This window comes from Amphiprion ocellaris, chromosome 3 (genome assembly GCF_022539595.1).
Source record: "Amphiprion ocellaris isolate individual 3 ecotype Okinawa chromosome 3, ASM2253959v1, whole genome shotgun sequence".
Taxonomy (NCBI): domain Eukaryota; kingdom Metazoa; phylum Chordata; class Actinopteri; family Pomacentridae; genus Amphiprion; species Amphiprion ocellaris.
The window spans coordinates 37,092,406-37,111,374 of NC_072768.1; the positions used below are offsets into that span (position 1 = coordinate 37,092,406).

At 37.9% G+C, this 18,969-nt stretch overlaps 1 protein-coding gene across 3 annotated transcripts in view; it reads right to left on the reverse strand.

Annotated features, from left to right (window-relative positions):
* The window catches only part of zc3h18 (zinc finger CCCH-type containing 18), a 59,125-nt gene that overhangs the window by 28,239 nt on the left and 11,917 nt on the right, over positions 1-18,969 (reverse strand). For all 3 annotated transcript variants that reach the window (XM_055009291.1, XM_055009292.1, XM_055009290.1), the window contains exons 7-9: positions 16,694-16,723; positions 15,981-16,095; positions 14,637-14,908 (exon numbers count right to left, since the gene is read on the reverse strand). In XM_055009291.1, coding sequence (XP_054865266.1) covers positions 14,637-14,908; positions 15,981-16,095; positions 16,694-16,723 — 417 coding nt within the window. The remainder of the gene's footprint in view (positions 1-14,636; positions 14,909-15,980; positions 16,096-16,693; positions 16,724-18,969) is intronic.

Genomic DNA, 18,969 nt, shown 5'->3' on the forward strand with positions numbered 1-18,969 from the left:
GCACTCAGAGAGCGCAGCACTCTGCCAAGGCTGCTCAGATGTGTATCATTTCTGACGGATAAAATCTTGACAAAATTTGTGGCAGAAATCACGGCACCGTAGAACGTGTCCATTTAATATAGATGTACCCACACACAGAATGACCTTGCGCTGAACACAGGTGTGTGTTATGCATGTGTACATTATGTACAGATACCGAATCATGTGACCTAAATATGTAGCGGGCGGCCGGAATTGATGGGACTCAGAAACACCCCCACAATTTAATCAGTTGTTCCTTGTATCATTTCTGACGGATAAGTCCTGATAAGTCCACAGTGGTGGATTTGTAGTAGGATCGCAATCATGTGATGGTCAGCTGACTGAGGGTTCACTTGTTGTCACTGTTACAGTGATGCTGTGCCGCTACCTGGCAATGATACAGAAATCCGTTAGTCTGTTTTTGAGTAATGTTGCACACAGACGGACAAACAGACAAACGTACGCCAATCGTCTCATAACTCTGCCGTTTCTTGGAGGAGTAAAAATATATTAGACAAACGACCTGCATGTCAGAAAATGTATTGTAGATTTGCTGTAGTACCTGGTTGGGTCACCAGGTGGAGCGTCTTGTGGTGTGTATTAGAATTAGAATTAATATTATAGAATTACAATGGCTTTATTGTCATCATACATGACAAAAATATAAATAGCTTCCACTGGACGGTGCACAACAACAAGCAATAAGAAATAAAATATCAACATTAACAAATTCAAATGTACATATATAACAAAACAATATTAATCTTGAGAATATTAATATTCACAAGATTCATAACTTCAATGCTTCCACATTTATTGTCCATTTGAGTAACCGTTTCTAGAGATGATAAATGACATTGGTGGCTCCTATTTTCATAAAACTGACTTCTTGGCTACTTTACTTAACTGTTTCCCGCACAACACGAGTCAAAAGTGACCCATATTCAATTGAATATGGGTCACTTTTGACTCATTTCGTGCATCAAAAGATTTTAAGTGGTGGACATGATCAGCCACCTCTGGAAACTTGCTTACTAAACTGTTATCCATCAAAAATGATGGCAGTATCGGCAACTGGATGTTTTCTTCCTTGTCTGAAATGTTTTCAGAAATACCTACAACTGTTTTTATAATAAATGAGAAAGTTTCCGAACAAGCGGCCATGATTGGACTGGTTCAAAATTCAGTAGCTTGTCGCCTCCAATCATGCACCTGATTGGACAGTCTCTATTATTTGACTGCCGAGTTGTACTCTGATTCAGTGTCCAATGTTGGGAACCAGTGCAAGACCACCACAAGTTAATTGAGAGGGAGCTACATGTATGTTTGCTGACCGCCTGTAAGATTCAGCAAAACCAGCACCAACTGTGGCAGTTGTGTTGATGGAAGAAGGCAATCGTTGTACCGTAACTTTGAATGAACGTCACTCTATCCGTTCTATTACACTAAGGTCCACCTACCTCATGCATACAAGGTGTCAAAACTTCATATTTATTGTTGATAACTGTATTTTTGCACTAAACTTTGGTTTGCTTCGATTTCACACCAAAAATCCAAATCAGACATGCAGTTTTACACGTATCTAAAGCTGTATATTGTCATTAAACACTCGTTTTACTTCGGTAACCTGTTTAAATTAAAAAACAGTGTATTTGGCCAAAAAAGTGATTAGGCTTCTAACCCTTACACGATTGCAGACTAACACGGCCAACTATTGGTTAAGCTAACTGTTTGAAACTTACATCTGTAAGTTATGTAGCATAGGCCTCGGAAATTTGCAGATAACGTCAGAATGTTTTTTAAAAAGTGGAAAATACCTGAACACTGGGTGGTTCAACATATTCATACAAACATCTCAATGCAATCTTCACGCAACATGTGGAAACTTTGCTTGTTACGTGAGAAGAAACTCAATAGTTGAACATTCAATAGGATGATTCATTAATATTCTTCCACCTGAACTCACCAAAATGACAAATGTCTCTCTCCAGGAATGTATTTTAAGTTATAAAACCCTCAGCGGCTTTTTTTCCCCACGTCTTCGTTAAAACCCAGGATGTGGAAATAGGAGGGAATCCTTGTTTGGTATCATCTGCACCTTAGATAGCCTTTAACTTCAAGAGGGAAATGGAAAACCGCCAGACAATACCATTCGTTGGCAAACATGACGAACCACTAATCATCAGATGAGTCATATCCTATCACTTTTCTAGGTAATTATTGTTTCATACACTCAAGAAGTACATGACAAAATAAATTAAAAATTTTTGAATCGTGTATTTCATTTTGAAATAGTAAAACACTAAAGTTATCTAACTCTCTGTTCAGCGGGACAGGTATTTCTGACTGTCTTGACTTCCAAAAATTGATTTATTGGTGACGCGTCTGTGCCTCAACAAGTAAATGAGACGTCATCTTAAACAAACCATCCACATTCCCCACTACGAGTACCTTCTATTGTATGACGCTTTCCAATAACATAGAGAGCTAAAAAAAAAAAACAAAAACAAACTGCTACTATATGAAGTGTTTCATTTTTCTAACTGTCTAAGGAAAGTAAATTTTGAAGTTTCTTTTTACCAATAGTTTGACACATTCACACTTAAGATGAGCTTGTTTTATGGCGGCCAGCAAATTTTTACTCAAAGTGGACTAATTTTAACTCAATGTGGTCTCATTTTAACACAACCTGGGCTCATTTTAGCTCAACGTGGGCTCATTTTAACTCAACCTGGGCTAATTTTTATTCATCGTGGCCTAATTTTTAATCAACATGGGCTCATTTTAACTCAACCTGGGCTAATTTTTATTCATCGTGGCCTAATTTTTACTCAACGTGGGCTCATTTTTACTCAATGCGGGCTCATTTTAGCTCAACGTAGACTAATTTTAAGTCAACATGGGCTCATTTTTACCAAATTTTTTACTGCACTAAAAGTCCTGCACCGATATGGAAACAGCACAACAACACATAGAAGTAGAGCAAGCTCAGAAATGGTGTCCATGCAGTACAACTAAGTTACAATGCCATAAGATGCATTTACATTATAACAACACAAAAGATAAAAAGGATGAAACAAGCATGCAGTTGGAGAAACAAAAAGCTTAATTTAGCATTGTTCTTTAAACTGCTTGGAATTTAAGTCATCCATTTTTACTTAAAACTACAGAAAATGTGAGTTTGTCCTACTGTATCTTGAATCTTACATTTTCATCAGATCTTTTAGGTGCTACTCCACCTAAATATGTATAACTATAGAGATATTTCTATATATCATTTGGCTTGATATATTAAATACTTTCTGAGATATTTTATATTAAAATATTGCCCGTCGACCCACCTTCAGCAGGTTTTTTTTCCACACATTGAAATATCTCAGGAACTATTAGAGATAAAAACCTTAAATTTCCAGTTATTTCTCGTCATACCACATTGTAAGTGGCTTTTTTTTTTTGTGGTTCAACTTACTTAACTCATATCTGTACAGACAGTTCACTTAAGGTATTTATCTTAATAAAAGGTATTTTTTGTTTTGTATTACTGTGACATGCAGCTACATGTGGTTGAGCAAAATATCACTAGTTGACTTCTGCATTATCAGTTTTTGTTTTACTTTGTTCTCAAAGATGGGACTTTTTATGATGGTTTATATATATATATATACATAATATAAATAAATAAATATATATATATATATATATATATATATATATATATATATATATATATATATATATATATATTTCAACTCACCAATCATCAGAGATAATTTGATCTACTTGCCAAATACAGCACATTCTGAATCAATGATATGATGATAAATAATAGTGAAAATTTCAGACTTTTATCTTTTATTAGTCGCTAAAAAGCAGCTGGTAAGGAAGTTTGTTGAAAACTGCTTAATATAAATCTAAATTATCACAGATACCATTTTAAATATCCATATTTATGGTAAAAAAGCTTCAAGAAAAGCCCAGATGATTGAGCTGATAATTTGAGATGTAATAACCTGTACGTATATTTTATATTACAGGTGTAGCATTGAGCAGTTTTCCAGAAAATGCAAACTGTAGTCTTAACAGTCATTTTTTGTTGGTCTTGCTTTATAATGACTCTACTCTTTTCAGAAAATATGTGCAGATTTATACTAATCAATGACAATTATTCCTAAACCATCTATCTACCTATAATGTGGAGTGAAATGCATTATTTCAGGTCATTTGTGGAAAAGTTTGCATCACTAACTTTAGCAATAAGCAACTTTCCTACATTGTGATTCAGGATGGACAACTGTGATCAAGGTCCACTGGCGGTGTTTCTACAGCTCCCCATTGTTTCCCCATATTCTCATTCGCTTCTCTTTTGAAATTGTGGAATTTTGCGAGGTATTTCTCATCAGCCCCGGGGGCAGCGACCATAACGATGACGCTCCTGTCAACAAACGAGGTAGCGCCCATGTTTTGCTTTTGTGTTCAGCGCTGAATGACGTAAAGCACTTAGGCAATATCACCTGCCAGAGGCGAAGTGGAAATCCTTGTTTCTAAGAATGTTTTCAATTCGTCATGTTGGTAGAGGAACTGGTTTGACTTATCTCTGATTTGTGCTCATGCAACGTAGAAGTAGAGGAACTTTGGGTCAAATTTTTTCCTATTGAAGGTTTAGAAACCCAAAAGGTGAAAGATTAAAAAAACAAAACCACCTGCAGTAAAAACATCTGTCCAACTCTTTCACTTGTTCAACATCTACTTAACAAAATACAGAACTTTAGGGGTGTAAATCACAATTACAACATGATATGTGATATTAGATTAAAAAAAGTCTGTCATATCATTTCAATTTAAATTAAGGGTGTGCAATCGATATGCAAAGATATATTTACCATTTAACACAACCAGCTGTCTGTCAGCTCAGACAAAACATTCAAAAAAATAAAGAATTTGACTATTTTTTCTCAACTCATCCAGAGATTTCCATCAAAAAAACAATTACTAGACCCTCTGTTGTTCACTGTAAACTGACATATTTGAGTGCAAAAGCACCTTTCAAGTAACTTCAGGGTGACGATCGGATTGTTTGTTTGGTTATGCCCCAACTGAATTCACCAAAAACCCTTGGTGTTCATATATTGAGAGGATTCTTTAAGGCCAGTTCATGCTTTACATGTCTATGTGGCTGCAAAGAAGTGATGTAAATTTGATCATCCAACCAAGTCCTCAAGGATCTGCATTGTTTCTTATTTGTACAAAGACTATAGACGGCAAATGGTGCTACAAAAAAAAGTGTATATCATCGTTAAACACACTTTTATAATTCATAATTCGAGAAATTTGTAATTAAAGAAGTCATTTCAGGATTTTGGAGGTGCTTCGATGCGTAAGTTTTCCACCGACGGAGCTCAAACACTGCATGAAGTCCTAAATTCTCCAGATATCCTGTGCTCAACACAACTCAGGAAGCATCTCCATCAGGCCGATCTATATACTTTTATAATTCCTAATTATAGAAATTTGTAATTAAAGAAGCTGCTCCAGGACTTAGGAGGTGTATAAGAAACAAATAAACGTGGGAATAAAAAAAATATAAAAATATAAAAAAATAATTAAATGCAGAAATAAACATAAGAGTGCAGAGATAAAAAATATAAATATATAAAAATAAATTAATGTAGAAATAAAAAAATAAGAGGCCCCCCCCCCCCCCGTTGCAATGCGCGTTGCCGAAAGATGTCGGCGGCGGGATGGCCATCACGGCGGGCGGCCATCACAAGCCTCGGCTCGCCGGCCGCTTGCCTGCCCCCCTACAATTTTCTCAACGGATTTACATGATTCACAAAAACTATACTTTCGGCGGAAAAAAACTCGGAATTCCGCGGATCCGCGGAAAATTCTCATCCCTGATATTAAAAATAAATAAATGTATAAATAAATACATCTATAAAAGTGGAAACAAATCAAGATTTCTGTCATTAATGTCAATTTTCTTTACTAAAATGTTTTTTTATTTATTCATGCATTTTTTGTTTTATACTCTGTACTTTAACAAGTCCTAATATGTAATTAAATGTAAGACAGTAAACGGTGGTGAATGTGGTCACGTTTTATAGTTCAGCACAAGTTAAAGCCAGAAAGTTGCCTCATTCCTTTCTCGTCTCAACTCGCCCACTTCTTTTTTCTTTTTTTTTTTTTAATTTCTTTTCATACACCCACACAGTCTTAAATTTCAAACTGTGACGTCGAGGTTATGCATAGTTCATCTGCTGTAAAAACGGAGCCTCCACCCACCGGATCTGCTTGTGTTTTCCACCAGATCCCTCAGGCTGATTCATTAAACTTACAAAGGCCTGCAAACATCCTATTACAGCCTTTTGTTGAACGCTGTGGCCTTTATTGCCCAACTTCCCCTTTTTTTCACTCCCTCCTCAAAGGAAATACGTAATTATGGAGGGAAAAAACTGTTTAAAGAGCTAAAAATAGCTCCCATGAAGCGGCTCGGTTTACTCATGGAGCTATAAAAAGAATCACAACAGAGGAGTTATTTTTAGCTGCACTTGATCAGGTCACTTCTTAGCTCTTGCATCACTCCTGTGGAATTTCTCACTCGCTGAGGGATACATAGCATTTCAAGTACGTTTTCGCAACCATGATGCAATCTCATGCGCACAGTGTGTTTAACAAACTAACGCACTAATAATAAACCAAAACATTCTTCTCATGCTTCACCAGGCAGCCGGCGACGGACTTTAAAGTGCTTTCAGTGGGAATATCCACTCCATGCGTTCATTTCCTTAAAGAAACATTCATGAAGCACACTTGGAGGTAAATCTTGACGTAATATTTGCAAAAAATAAACACCTGGAGGAAAGTCCCTCACCTGCTGAGTGTCAATGTCGTAGCTAAGCACAGTTGTATGGTCTGCTGCTAAATACGTCCTGTTAGCTTTAATAGTCATTAAAGCCTTAATCTTTGCTCCAATGCTGACATGTTCAGATTTTAACACAATAATTAGTTTATATTAGATAGAATACGAGCAAGCAGCAGTTTTGATAATGCCGTCTTTGGGTTAAGCAAACAAAAAGCCAACTTGAACAACTGGAACTCTGTATTTTTTCCATGTTTCTTGATTCTCAAGTGTCTGATTTATTGATATATTATACACTCTCTGGCCACTTTATTAGCTACACCTCGCTAGTAAAAGGTTGGACCCCCTTTTGCCTTCAGAACTGAATTAATTCTTGGTGGCATACTTTCAACAAGGTGTATTTTGGTCCGTATAGAGATGACAGCATCACTCAGTTTGCAGATTTGTCGGCTGAACATCCATGATGCCAATCTCCGGTTCCAACACATCCCAGAGGTTCTATTGGATTGAGATCTGGTGAGTGTGGAGGCCGTTGGAGTACAGTGAACTCACTGTCATGTTCAAGAAACCAGTTTGAGATGATTTGAGCTTTGTGACATGGAGCATTATCCTGCTGGAAGTAGCATCAGAAGATGGTCCACTGTGGTCATAAAGGGATGGACATGGTTAGCAACAATATTCAGGTAGGCCGTGGCGTTTAAACGATGCTCAGTTGGTACTAAGGGGCCCAAAGTGTGCCAAGAAAATATCCCCCACACCATTACACCACCAGCAGCCTGAAATGTTGATACAAGGCAGGATGGATCCATGCTTTCATGTTGTGTACAGTGTACATGTTACTAAGAAAATCATTGTTTGATGCCTGTCAAAAGCCAAACCACACCTGCAGTAATCAAAGCTATAACTAAGTAAAGGCAACGCAGGTGAACACCAAAAGTTCTTCAATACCTTACAGGCAGAGCAGTTAGCCTATGATACAATGAAGAAGTAGGTAGGTGTACCTAATAAAGTGGCCGGTGAGTGTAGAAAATAATTACACATTTAACAGATGCATTTGTCCAAATAACTGTACAAATGATACAGACTGAAGTGTGCAGTTGTTTGGAGATTGTAGGAGCTTGCTTTTGTTTTTAGTGCCTTTAATAACAATAAAACTAGTGAAAAGTTGTATATAAACGCCACTGGTGTTCTGGATTATATCTAAATGTAGCCCAAAGTAAAACCAAATTTCAAGAAAATTCTCTGTTAGTTCTCACTGGTGGTGCTAATTTTAACAAGGGAACATGACGGCACAACTGTAAAAGGCTGTAAAGGAAAACAGGAAAATATAGCATTTCTGCTTGTTTGAGAAAAGTTAAAATCTGCTTTAAATCATTGAAGTGAAGAGGAAATTTCATATGCTTCCGAATGTCATACAGTATTATTATTAATACACAGGATTTCAACAAAGTCCTGTGTCCTATGGCGTTTCGTCAATATGTTGGAACTAATTACATGGAACTAGACGGCAAGCAGAGCGGATGAATATGTCGTCACGTGGCGTTGTAAGACGGCCTAATGACACCCCCCCCAAAAAAAAAACTAAAAAAACAGACCAAGGTCACTGCTGTCATTTGGCGGACTTAGTTTCCACGTCGTCAAAAGATATCATTGTCTGGAGGACGAACTTACATGGACTGTTATCATCTACACCACTACGTCCTCCCCTGATGTAGACTTTTTGTTTTTTATAAAAATGATGCCAAAAAACACTTAAAAAAGAGAACAAAGTCACTGCTGTCATTTGTCAGAAGCTTCTTGGCTACAGTTTGTGGCGGATTTAGTTTCTGCGTCGTCAAAAGATATAATTGTCTGGAGGATGAACTTACATGGACTGTTATCATCTACACCAACACATCTTCCCACTAATGCAGACTTTTTGGTTTTTATGACAACAAAACCAATCTGAGTGAAAAGCCACATGAGAGTTTTTCTTAAGTTTTAAAACGATGCCAACAAAGGTCAGGCCATTTCAACTATAATACGCTGAAGGGTTGCAATGGAATTTTTACCCAACGATACCAAAAAATACCTAAAAACCAGAACAAAGTCTCTGTTGTCATTTGTCGGAAGGTTCGTGGCAACAGTTTCGGGTGGATTTGGTGTTTGCATCATCAAAAGACATCAAAGTCTGGAGGACGAACTTCGACGGACTGATATTTTAAACCTGCATGTTAAAGGAGTTGGTTTGGAGGCTAATAAATACTTTGGACTGGTCTAAGCTGACTGCAAGAAGAAAGGTGAAACTTGAACAAAATCACAACAATGGTAAACCTGCATAAAAGAAAATGTCCTTTGATGTAGCAATCATAAGAACAGTATGTTTAAATGAATTGCTGTGTTGTTGCACCTCCCACATTTTCTGGCACAAACTCTAAGGCTGTAAATGCCCAAGAGTCTTTTTGTTTCATTGAGTTGCACAACAGACTGTAAGAGTTTCAGACAGTACCATCATACCAGTACACTTGTATCGGTCTGCAATGTGTTAATATGTAATTTACTGCAGTTATGGTTTCGTTAAACTGTCTACCGATGCGTTTCATGTGTACATTTATTCTACAGCAGAACAATGATCCCAAACATACAGCCACAAACGAAAAGATCTATCAGTCTCACATTGCACTCTGTATTAAGTTACCAAACAAATAAAACTACAAATGTCACAATTTTAAAAGGAAATCTCATGCTACTTCTACCACCAAAGACTTCTGCATGAAGCTTTGTGTGAAATCAATATCTTGTCAGTCGAGTTGTATTTCACTGATACGTGAAACTTAAAAACCCTCCAGTCTAGTTTTGCATGATTTACCGAAACAAACTGTAGTGGAAATTCACTGTATTAGAGATGACAGAGAAGTACTGCTGTGTCACATGATAAAAGTGGAAACGTACCGAGACTTGTTTTTGGGTGGACATTAAACTAAAACCAAGAAACAACAATCCTGACTCCATGGTGTTTATTGAGAAGTTGAAACCTCCACAACACAAGCAAGTTTCTGTATACCCTACAGCAAAAGACTATACTATTCCCATTTCTATTAGTCAAGATAAGAAAGAGGCAGGAATCCATCATCAACTATTCAATTAATCTTTAACGAATTTGATATTGGATTCAAGTTTAAGATATCCAGTCTAAATTCTGTCATTGCAGCTCTTAACTGCAAACTGTTCACCGATGTGTCTAATTTGCTGTAATACTGTCACCAGCTACTGAAGAGAAGTTCATAACGATATTTATTTAGGTGCTGTACTAAAGTTTACTGAAGCTCTTATAAGATAATTGTGAATATTTTACTTATAGTAGATAGTATTTCTAGAAGTAGAACCTTAACGCTTTATTGAAGTTTGCTGCTGATCACATGGACAAAGAAAAGGCCTTCTGGAGGAAAGTTCTGTGGTCAGATGGAACAAACATCCAAAACTGGAGGAGAGATGGTGAGGCCTTCAAGAACATCAAACCTACCATCAAGCATAGTGGTGGCAGTATCATGCTCTGGGACTTTCTAGAAGTGCTTTTGGACTGGTTTCAGACTGTACGTTGGTCTGGTTTCAGACTGTATGTTGAACTGATTTTGGACTGTCTTGGGACTGGTTTATGTTTGGTTTCAATCTTAGTTCTCCTGGTTTTGGATGTGATTTAAAGTTGGTTTAGGATTTATTTCACACCGGATTTGGTCCTGGCTGAGGACTGGTTTCAGACTGTCTTGGGTGGGTCTTGGACTTTTTTTTAGGAGTAGTCTAGGTGTGGTTTTGTCCTGATTTTGTACTGGTTTTTGACTTTTTTTCAGGACTGGTTTCAGACTGTTTCTAAAACTGGTTTCAGTTGTGGCTTTGGACTGGTTTCAGACTGTATTCGACGGGTCTTTTTTTAACACCAAGAACACCAAACCCACCATCAAGCATGGTGGTGGCAGTATCATGCTCTCTGGAACTGGAGCTTTACACAAAGTAGATAGAATAATGAAGAAGGAGGATTACCCAAACGATCTTCAGGAAAACCTTAAATCATTAGCAGAAGGTTGATCTTGTATGAAGTTGGGTAACATACACATCAGATGTGGTAAAGAAATGGTTCCATCAGGCTAGAATGAAGGTTCTACACTGGTCTCCCCAAAGTCCTGACTTAAACCCATCAAGAACCTGTGGACTGATGAAGCAACAAATCTCAGCCAGAAAGACAACAAATTTAGTTGAACTGCACCAATTCTGTGCAGAGGAGTCAAAGGTAAACCAGAAGCTTGGTTATTTGGCCAAAGGACATCTAACCAAATATTAGTATTTCTGAATGTATATTTCTGACCCAGCAGATTTTGTCATGTTTCCAGAAGTCCTTTACTAAACCTATGAAAGAACCAAAATACATGATTGTTTTTGTGACAAAGATTCATGGACTAAATGATTCCATAAAAGAAAATTCAGTTATAGGAGTCATTGGAAACTAAAGACTATCGTGATATACATGGTCTTAACAATATTATGCACACTTTTGTTCGTGACTGTATGTAGCACCATGCTACATAATTGAGCGTCAAACATAACAGAAAAAGACCTACTGCACTGCTTTGACTAGAGGAAGGACAAAAAGCTGCACTACAATTGTCTGTTTTTAATTGTGAATTTCAGCACCTCTTGTATGGAGTCTGCCTTCATTCAAATAAAAAGGGTTTTTAGTGTTTGTTTTATGAAGTACAGGAAATCTAAAAACAGAAATTTACATGTGTTTTCTGGTGTTGCTTGTACGTTAACAAACCAAAACTGTTTTTTTTTCCAGATATCAGCAGGTATATTTCCTCCCCAGACGCACCTGTACACGTTTGAGAGCTAAACTGGACTATGCAGGACAAGCATGAGTAATCATTTCAACATATCAAACCCACCCCCCTTGTTATCGTGAGAAGATCCATCCATCCATCCATCATCTATACACTGCATAATCCTCACTAGGGTCATGGGGGGCTGGAGTCTATCCCAGTTGACTTAGGGTGAAGGCAGGGGACACCTTGGACAGGTCAACAGTCTATCACAGGGCTACATATACAGACAAACAACCACACTCACATTCACACCTACGGGCAATTTAGAGTCACCAATTAACCTCAGCATGTTTTTGAACTGTGGGAGGAAGCTGGAGAACCCGGAGAAAACCCACACATGCACAGGGAGAACATGCAAACTCCATGCAGAAAGATCCCGGGAAGGCGAGGACGTGAACCGGGGATTTTCTAGCTGCAAGAAAAAAGTGCTAACCACCAAGCCACTGTGCAGCCCATCGTGATATGATGCCACACGAAATCCAAAAATTCTCCTACAGCATGTAAGGTGATACACAAGTGAGGAAAATTATTGGATTTGGTGTGGTATCTTATCACGACAGGCTGCATGCACGTAAGGTGACACACAAACACACACAGACAAATCTCTGCTAAATGTCTGTCAGCACTCACGCCATCATGTGACTGAGCTGGATTCCACATCGAATGATTTGTTGTATTCAGCGCCACACACGTTTTACCAACAATCAGGTAGACGCCAGCCAACAGAAACCACAGCAAGGGAGGGGGAGAAGTGAAACAGCAACACAGGTTTCCCTGATAATCAAACTCAATTGTGTAATTTCCCTGTTCTTGTACATCATATTCCTTCCTTGCAGGTCAAGCTGGCACATGATACAACATGCCTGATGCACCGCAGAGCGTAAAACATTTTAGGTATTTTTGATGTTCTGCACCAACAGGTAAGGATCTATCAGACTGCTTGGTTTTACTGCACTTTGATCAAAGTGTGACAAGCAGTTCCTGGTCGATTAAGTTTATCTCCTTCATACCAGAAACTTAAAAATAGCAGCAAAACATGTTTGTTTTAAATAATGGAGTGTAGCATGACGGATATGGTTCAGTGAAAATCTTCTAAGGCAACACTGCAGTCCGGTTTTGCACAATATACAGAAACTAGATGAGAATGAACGAAGAAGCGAGAAGAATGGATGACTGTTTTAACAGAAATGCAGGGATCAACTCAGGGAACCTGCCATTCATTCATTCTGGTCACTTATCTGTAAAAGCTGCAGCGGCAATCTTACTAGGTCTGACATATTAAAGTTTCCGTACAACTTTTAGTTTCACTGTTTAAGAAGGCAGGAATAAACTGGACATTTTGATCAGTGGCTGTTGGTTTAGTTTTAGTCCAGTATTGCATTCTTCAGGAAAACCTACAATTATCAGCCAGAAGGTTGGATCTTGGATGCAGTTGAGTTCCAACAAGGCAATGACTTCAAACCCCCAAGAAATGTCTAAATCAGGCTAGAATGAAGGTTTAGCACTGGTCTCCCCAAGGTCCTGACTTACACCCATCAAGAAGCTGTGAACTGATGAAGAAACAAATCTGTGTCAGAAAGACAACAAATTTAGTTGAACTGCACTAATTCTGTTAAAAGGAGTCAAAGATAAACCAGAAGATTGTGGGCAGAAACCAAAAGTGCCTAGCTGAGGTGATAATTAAAACAATAGTCTCTATGGCATCCGAAGAAATCAACCAATCCAATCCAAGACTTTTAAAGACATGTAGATACCCGGATTTTGTGCTTTGCCTTTGTAGGATGGCATAAAGCATGGTGGTGGCAGTATTATGCTCTGGGGCTGTTTTGCTGCTTTACACAAAATCAGCCTATACCTCGTAATAACTTCATTAATTTGGTTTAACTACATATTAAACATTAAGAAAGTGCCAATTGAACAGAAGGTAACTGTGAACATTTCTTTAACTCAGGCAAGTAAAGAGTCACACAGAGTCACAGTTGATCAGCTGCAGGTAAATATTTTGTCCTCTTCTTAAATAGTGAAACTCAAAGTTATCAGGAATTAACTGGGCTGTTAGTTATTTGGACACTCTGATCAGTTGCTGTAGTTTAGTTTTACTCTGTTATTGCATTCTTCAGGAAAACCTACAATTATCAGCCAGAAGGTTGGATTTTGGATGCAGTTGGGTTCCAACAAGACAAACCCACAAGAAATGGTTGAATCAGGCTAGAATACAGGTTTTACACTGGTGAAAGATAAAACCAGAAGCTTGAAGCTTGCTACTAAAGGTGCTTAATGGAGGCAATAATTAATACAATAGTTTCTATGGCATCTGAAGCAACTGAATCTAATGCTCTACGACCAATCCAAGACTTTTTAAGACATGTAGATCTGGTGCCTTGCCTTTGTAGAACGGCATACTTATCATCAAGCATGGTGGTGGCAGTATCATGCTCTAGGTGTGTTTAGCTGCTTTACACAAAATCGGTCTACACCTAGTAATAACTTCATAAATTGAGTCTAACTACACATTAATCTAACTTGGAGAAAGGGTTGTTCTAACAACAGGTAGACATGTAGATACCCGGATTTTGTGTCTTGCCGTTGTAGGATGGCATCAAGCATAGTGGTGGCAGTATTATGCTCTGGGTCTGTTTTGCTGCTTTTTCAGGAATAAACTGGGCTGTTAGATAATTGGACACATTGATGAGCTGCTACTAGTTTAGTTTTAGTCTGTTTCTGTATTAAACATCACTTGGTGTGTTGACTGGTATCTCATTAATGACATACATGGCGTTCCTTACTGCGACGTTCTCAAGCAACATGGCCGATCTTGTGTGAATGCAGCTGTGAGAAACATCCCATCACTTTAACAGATTGGTGAACCCAGCAGTAATATAAACAACACAATCCGAACTTACTTTGGTGGGAGACTGAGGGGGGACCGAGGCTTCAGTTTGTCCTCATCCTTCTTCTCTCGGGCATCCCTCGGAGGCCTCATCCTCGGCCTCTCCTTGTCGTCTCTCTTCATCCGGTCTCTCTCCCACTCCTCCTTCCGTCTCATCCTCTCCTTCTCCCTCTCCCTCTCCCTCTCTCTCTCCCTCTCCCTCTGCCGGCGTTCTCTCTCCCGGTGGTCTCTCTCCCGTTCGCGGTCGCGTTGCCGCTCGCGAGGGTCTCGGTCGCGTTCGCGCTCCTGTCGAGGCGGAAATCGAAAAAGACAAGTTAGTTACTGAAGAATGTGATAAAACCAGATGTCATTATTCCAGGTCGAGGATAAAATTTTATGATTTTATTAATCCGCTGAACTCTAAGGAGGGTTCTATTTGGGATGTTTTGAACATTCTAGGAACTAGAAGGAACAGTTTTCAACTATAAACATTAGTAGAACTTTGCAGAACATTCTCAGAACATTTTTAGAACAAATACATTTTAGCTGGGAACCCTCTGAACCCTGAGCAATTTTTGGGTGTTTAGTTGCTCTTGTGACATTTTTCCACCTATAAGAAGAACATAAAGGGAACTAAATGAGAACTTCCGACTAAAAACATTACTAGAACATTTTTAGGACAAAACTTTGTCAACAGGGAACCCTCTAAACCCCAAGGAGGGCTTTTTGGGGGCATATTTTGCTCCTGTCACATTTTTCCACCTTTCAGAAAAACATTCAGGGAACCCAAAGAGAATTTCCAACTAAAACATGACAAAAAAGTTCAAGAACATGTTTAGAAGATATATTTTAGCGGGAAACCCTCTGAACTCAAGCAATTTCAGGGTGTTTTTTTAAAAATAAAATATCCTAAATACTAGTATCCTGAATATCTGATGATTCTCTCCTTTTTCATAGTTTTCTGGCTGATAAATTGTGTCATTTTAATCTTTTTTTTTTATAGACAGCATGCCTTTCAACCACATTGGCAGGTTTTGAGGTTCAGAGAGTTCATTCCGGAGAAAGAAATCTTTTCCTGAAACATCTGACTCACTAGAAGTTGCCCCACACTGGGTGAAGCCTCCAGTAAAAAACTTTGTCGGCGTTTAAAAAAAATAACGCAGGTAGAATTAAGTGGTTTTGATGAAATACCACAATTTTAAGATCAGATTTGTTGACTTTTTAAATAAGATGGGATGTCAAATGGATTGTCAAGAAGAAAGTCTGATGAGTCTTTCTGTTTTTACAGTTTCTAGTTCTGATAAATGGTGCAATTTGCTTTTGTTTTTTTAAGGAAGCTATGCATTTTAGAGGTTCAGAGAGTTAAGAAGATACTCACACTGTAGTGATAAGGAAGAGGAGCTTCTGTGTACTGCACTCTGAAGTTTTCATACTGGCCTCCTCGCCACAGAGCCTCCATTTCATAGTCGTAGTACGGGTCAGCGTACGGGTCACTGCACAGGGAAATGGTGAGATATTTTACCCCACAACGGGATCTTACATGTTTAATATGCACATAGTAAATAAATATGTGCTGCTGGTTAACTGTCTTTTGTTAGGTGTTTTGAGAAACAGCCATAAAATAAGGAATTTTACAGAACAATGCAGATTCAGTTTGAACATAGGTAGAAATCTGGACATTCTCAGAAAATCATGAGGACTGAATATTTTATTTTCTGCATTCTGGTGAATTTTTATGCACCAATTTATTCCTTTTCTGTATCAATTTACGCTAGAAATGTCTTGAAAAATTAAATGTAAAATATTCCCAGCAATCTACCCCTGTGTGTGTGTCCTTTCTCTCAAGTTCTTGTCACTGAAAAGTATTTAATTGTCATTTAGTCAAACGTAGTGAGCAAACAAGGCTCGTTTTCTCATTATATAAACTTGGAACATTTTAAAATAGAACTTCTGCCATAACTTCATGACACAAATCTAAATGCAGCTAAGAATAAACAACATTACCTCCCACACACTTCACAACGTGTAGCGTGCGAGGAGTCACGTTCTGACAAGCAGCCAACAACAGAGTTATTAATAGTTTACACTCACCCATAAATAGGATCTCTGAATTCCATTTCACTGAAAGAGAAACAAACTGATCAGAATCAACATTTACTTTGCAATAAGGGTGTGTACATTTTAAAAGCCGTGTGTGTTTAGCTGCGGTGGCAACAGCAGCATGAACACGTCACCAAAGTAAACTAACAATCAGTTTGGCTTATTTCTGATTATTTAATGAATACTATCCATTAGAAGTGTGTAGGAGGTGCAGATCAAGGCTGGAAAACAGTGGGATCAGCAGGATGGATGGCAATAATAAGAAACGCTGGGATAAAAATCAGAATAACCTGCATGATTTAAACAGGAAAAAGCTGGCCGAGTCAAATTTTCTTTCTATCTTTTGTCCCTATGTGTTTATTTCTGTCATAAATATACTCTTCTTTTTTTGGCACCATAGCAACCTTACTGCTCGTTAAATACTCTTAAAATCATTTTACTAGTCTGATTAAAACAAAACAAGCGGTTTTCAACAGAAAAACCTACAAAAATACACTAAAAAAACAAATAAATCCAAGAATTCCCTGGATTCCCTATGAGCAACCTTTGGATTTGTTTTCTGTTTTTATTCCATGTCAAATGTTTAGGGCTTTTTAAAAAAATATTTCATTGTAAATTATTTTTAAAAATAATTAGAGAATTCTAACCATTGGTTTGACTTATTTCTAATTATTATTTTATGAATACTAAGGATTAGAAGTGTATTTTAATGTAGAATGAGGCAGGACAACAGTGGAATTAGCAACTGATAAAAGAAAAAAAAATGTTGCGATAAAATCAAAATGCATGATTTAAACAGGAAAAAGCTGGTCGAGGCGAGACACTAAACCGCCCACCTTCATTTCCATCATAAAGACACTCTTTATGGTATGTTTTTCGACCTTTGTTTTTGGTGTACATATAAAGATGCACAATCAAAAAGTGCATCACGGTCAAGTTTGTGCAACATGTGCGAACAGAAGCCGTCACGAAGCGGAAGCCATGTAGCATCATGCTAGCAGCATCATGCTAGCAGCATCACGACGAGTGTTACAGATGTTTCTTGGTGCACATCTCTGATTTCTCAGAGTAAACATCTTGTTCTGTGTCATTTAGCAGCTTGGTCACCATGGTGACCAGAGAAGGGTCTGCGGCTACCATCAGGAGAACAAACAGCAGTTTCTAAAACCGGAGAGGTTCCGTTGGGTTAGGAGCACCAGGAGCGTTTTCAGTGTCTTCTTTAACATTCACATAGTTGAGGTGAAGGGTTGCTATGAAGATGCAGTTAATTCTACAATTTCATTTAGCAGACGCTTTTATCCAAAGCGACATACATCTGAGAGTAGATCCAACACAAGCAAGGATCTAGTCAGGAGAAAACAACCTGGATATGAGTCATAAAACAAGTTCAAATGTAGTTCAGGAGCTTTCATCGCAGATTGTGTTTGAAGGGTTTGACCAATATGGTTTTTCAGGGCTGATACAGAATTTTAGTATTCAAAAAAGACTGATAAATGAAATACAGAACCGACATTAAATGCTTAATATCAACAGCATGTGATAGCAGCATAACTAGATAATTTCAATAGCAATGATTACTAAAGCTGAGTATTGTTTTCTCCCTGTATAGCTCTTCTGGATCAATCAACCAGGCATAAAACTCTCCTCCTCCAGCTCTTCATGTGTAATAGTATTATGTTAACCACTGGTCTTTTCCACCAATAACATCTTTTGACTGGAATACCAGAATTGTGGGTTCATCATCCTTCATGTCGTACCTGTATACAGTCAGCCAAAATAATGTATACACAAATCAGGAAAAGAAAAATTAGCATAAATATTTAATTTGTATAAGTACCTCTATACATATAGATACCTCTTTTGAAAGTCTGATCAAATAACGATAACACTGTGTCCTGTTGTATGATGTTTTCCCAACAGATGGCGCTACCCTCATGAATGTAGCATCAACAAGTGACGTCTACAACACAACAGAAATGTCTGGAAGCCAGTGGCCACCACTTTGAGCACCTCTTGTAATTGTAGAGGCCAAAGGTAACTTGTATTAATCTCATGATGTCTGAATAAATTTGGAATTGAAATATTTATGCAAGTTTTTCTTTTCCTGATATGTGGAAACATTATTTTGGCTGACTCTGTATATATGTAAATTCACCTTGTCATAAGTGCATTTATCCATATGTAGATTCATTTGCCTGCCATCTCTATTTTTTAGCCCTGTTGTACTTTTTGTACTTCTTTCTAGCTCGTCTCCATCCAGCTACTGC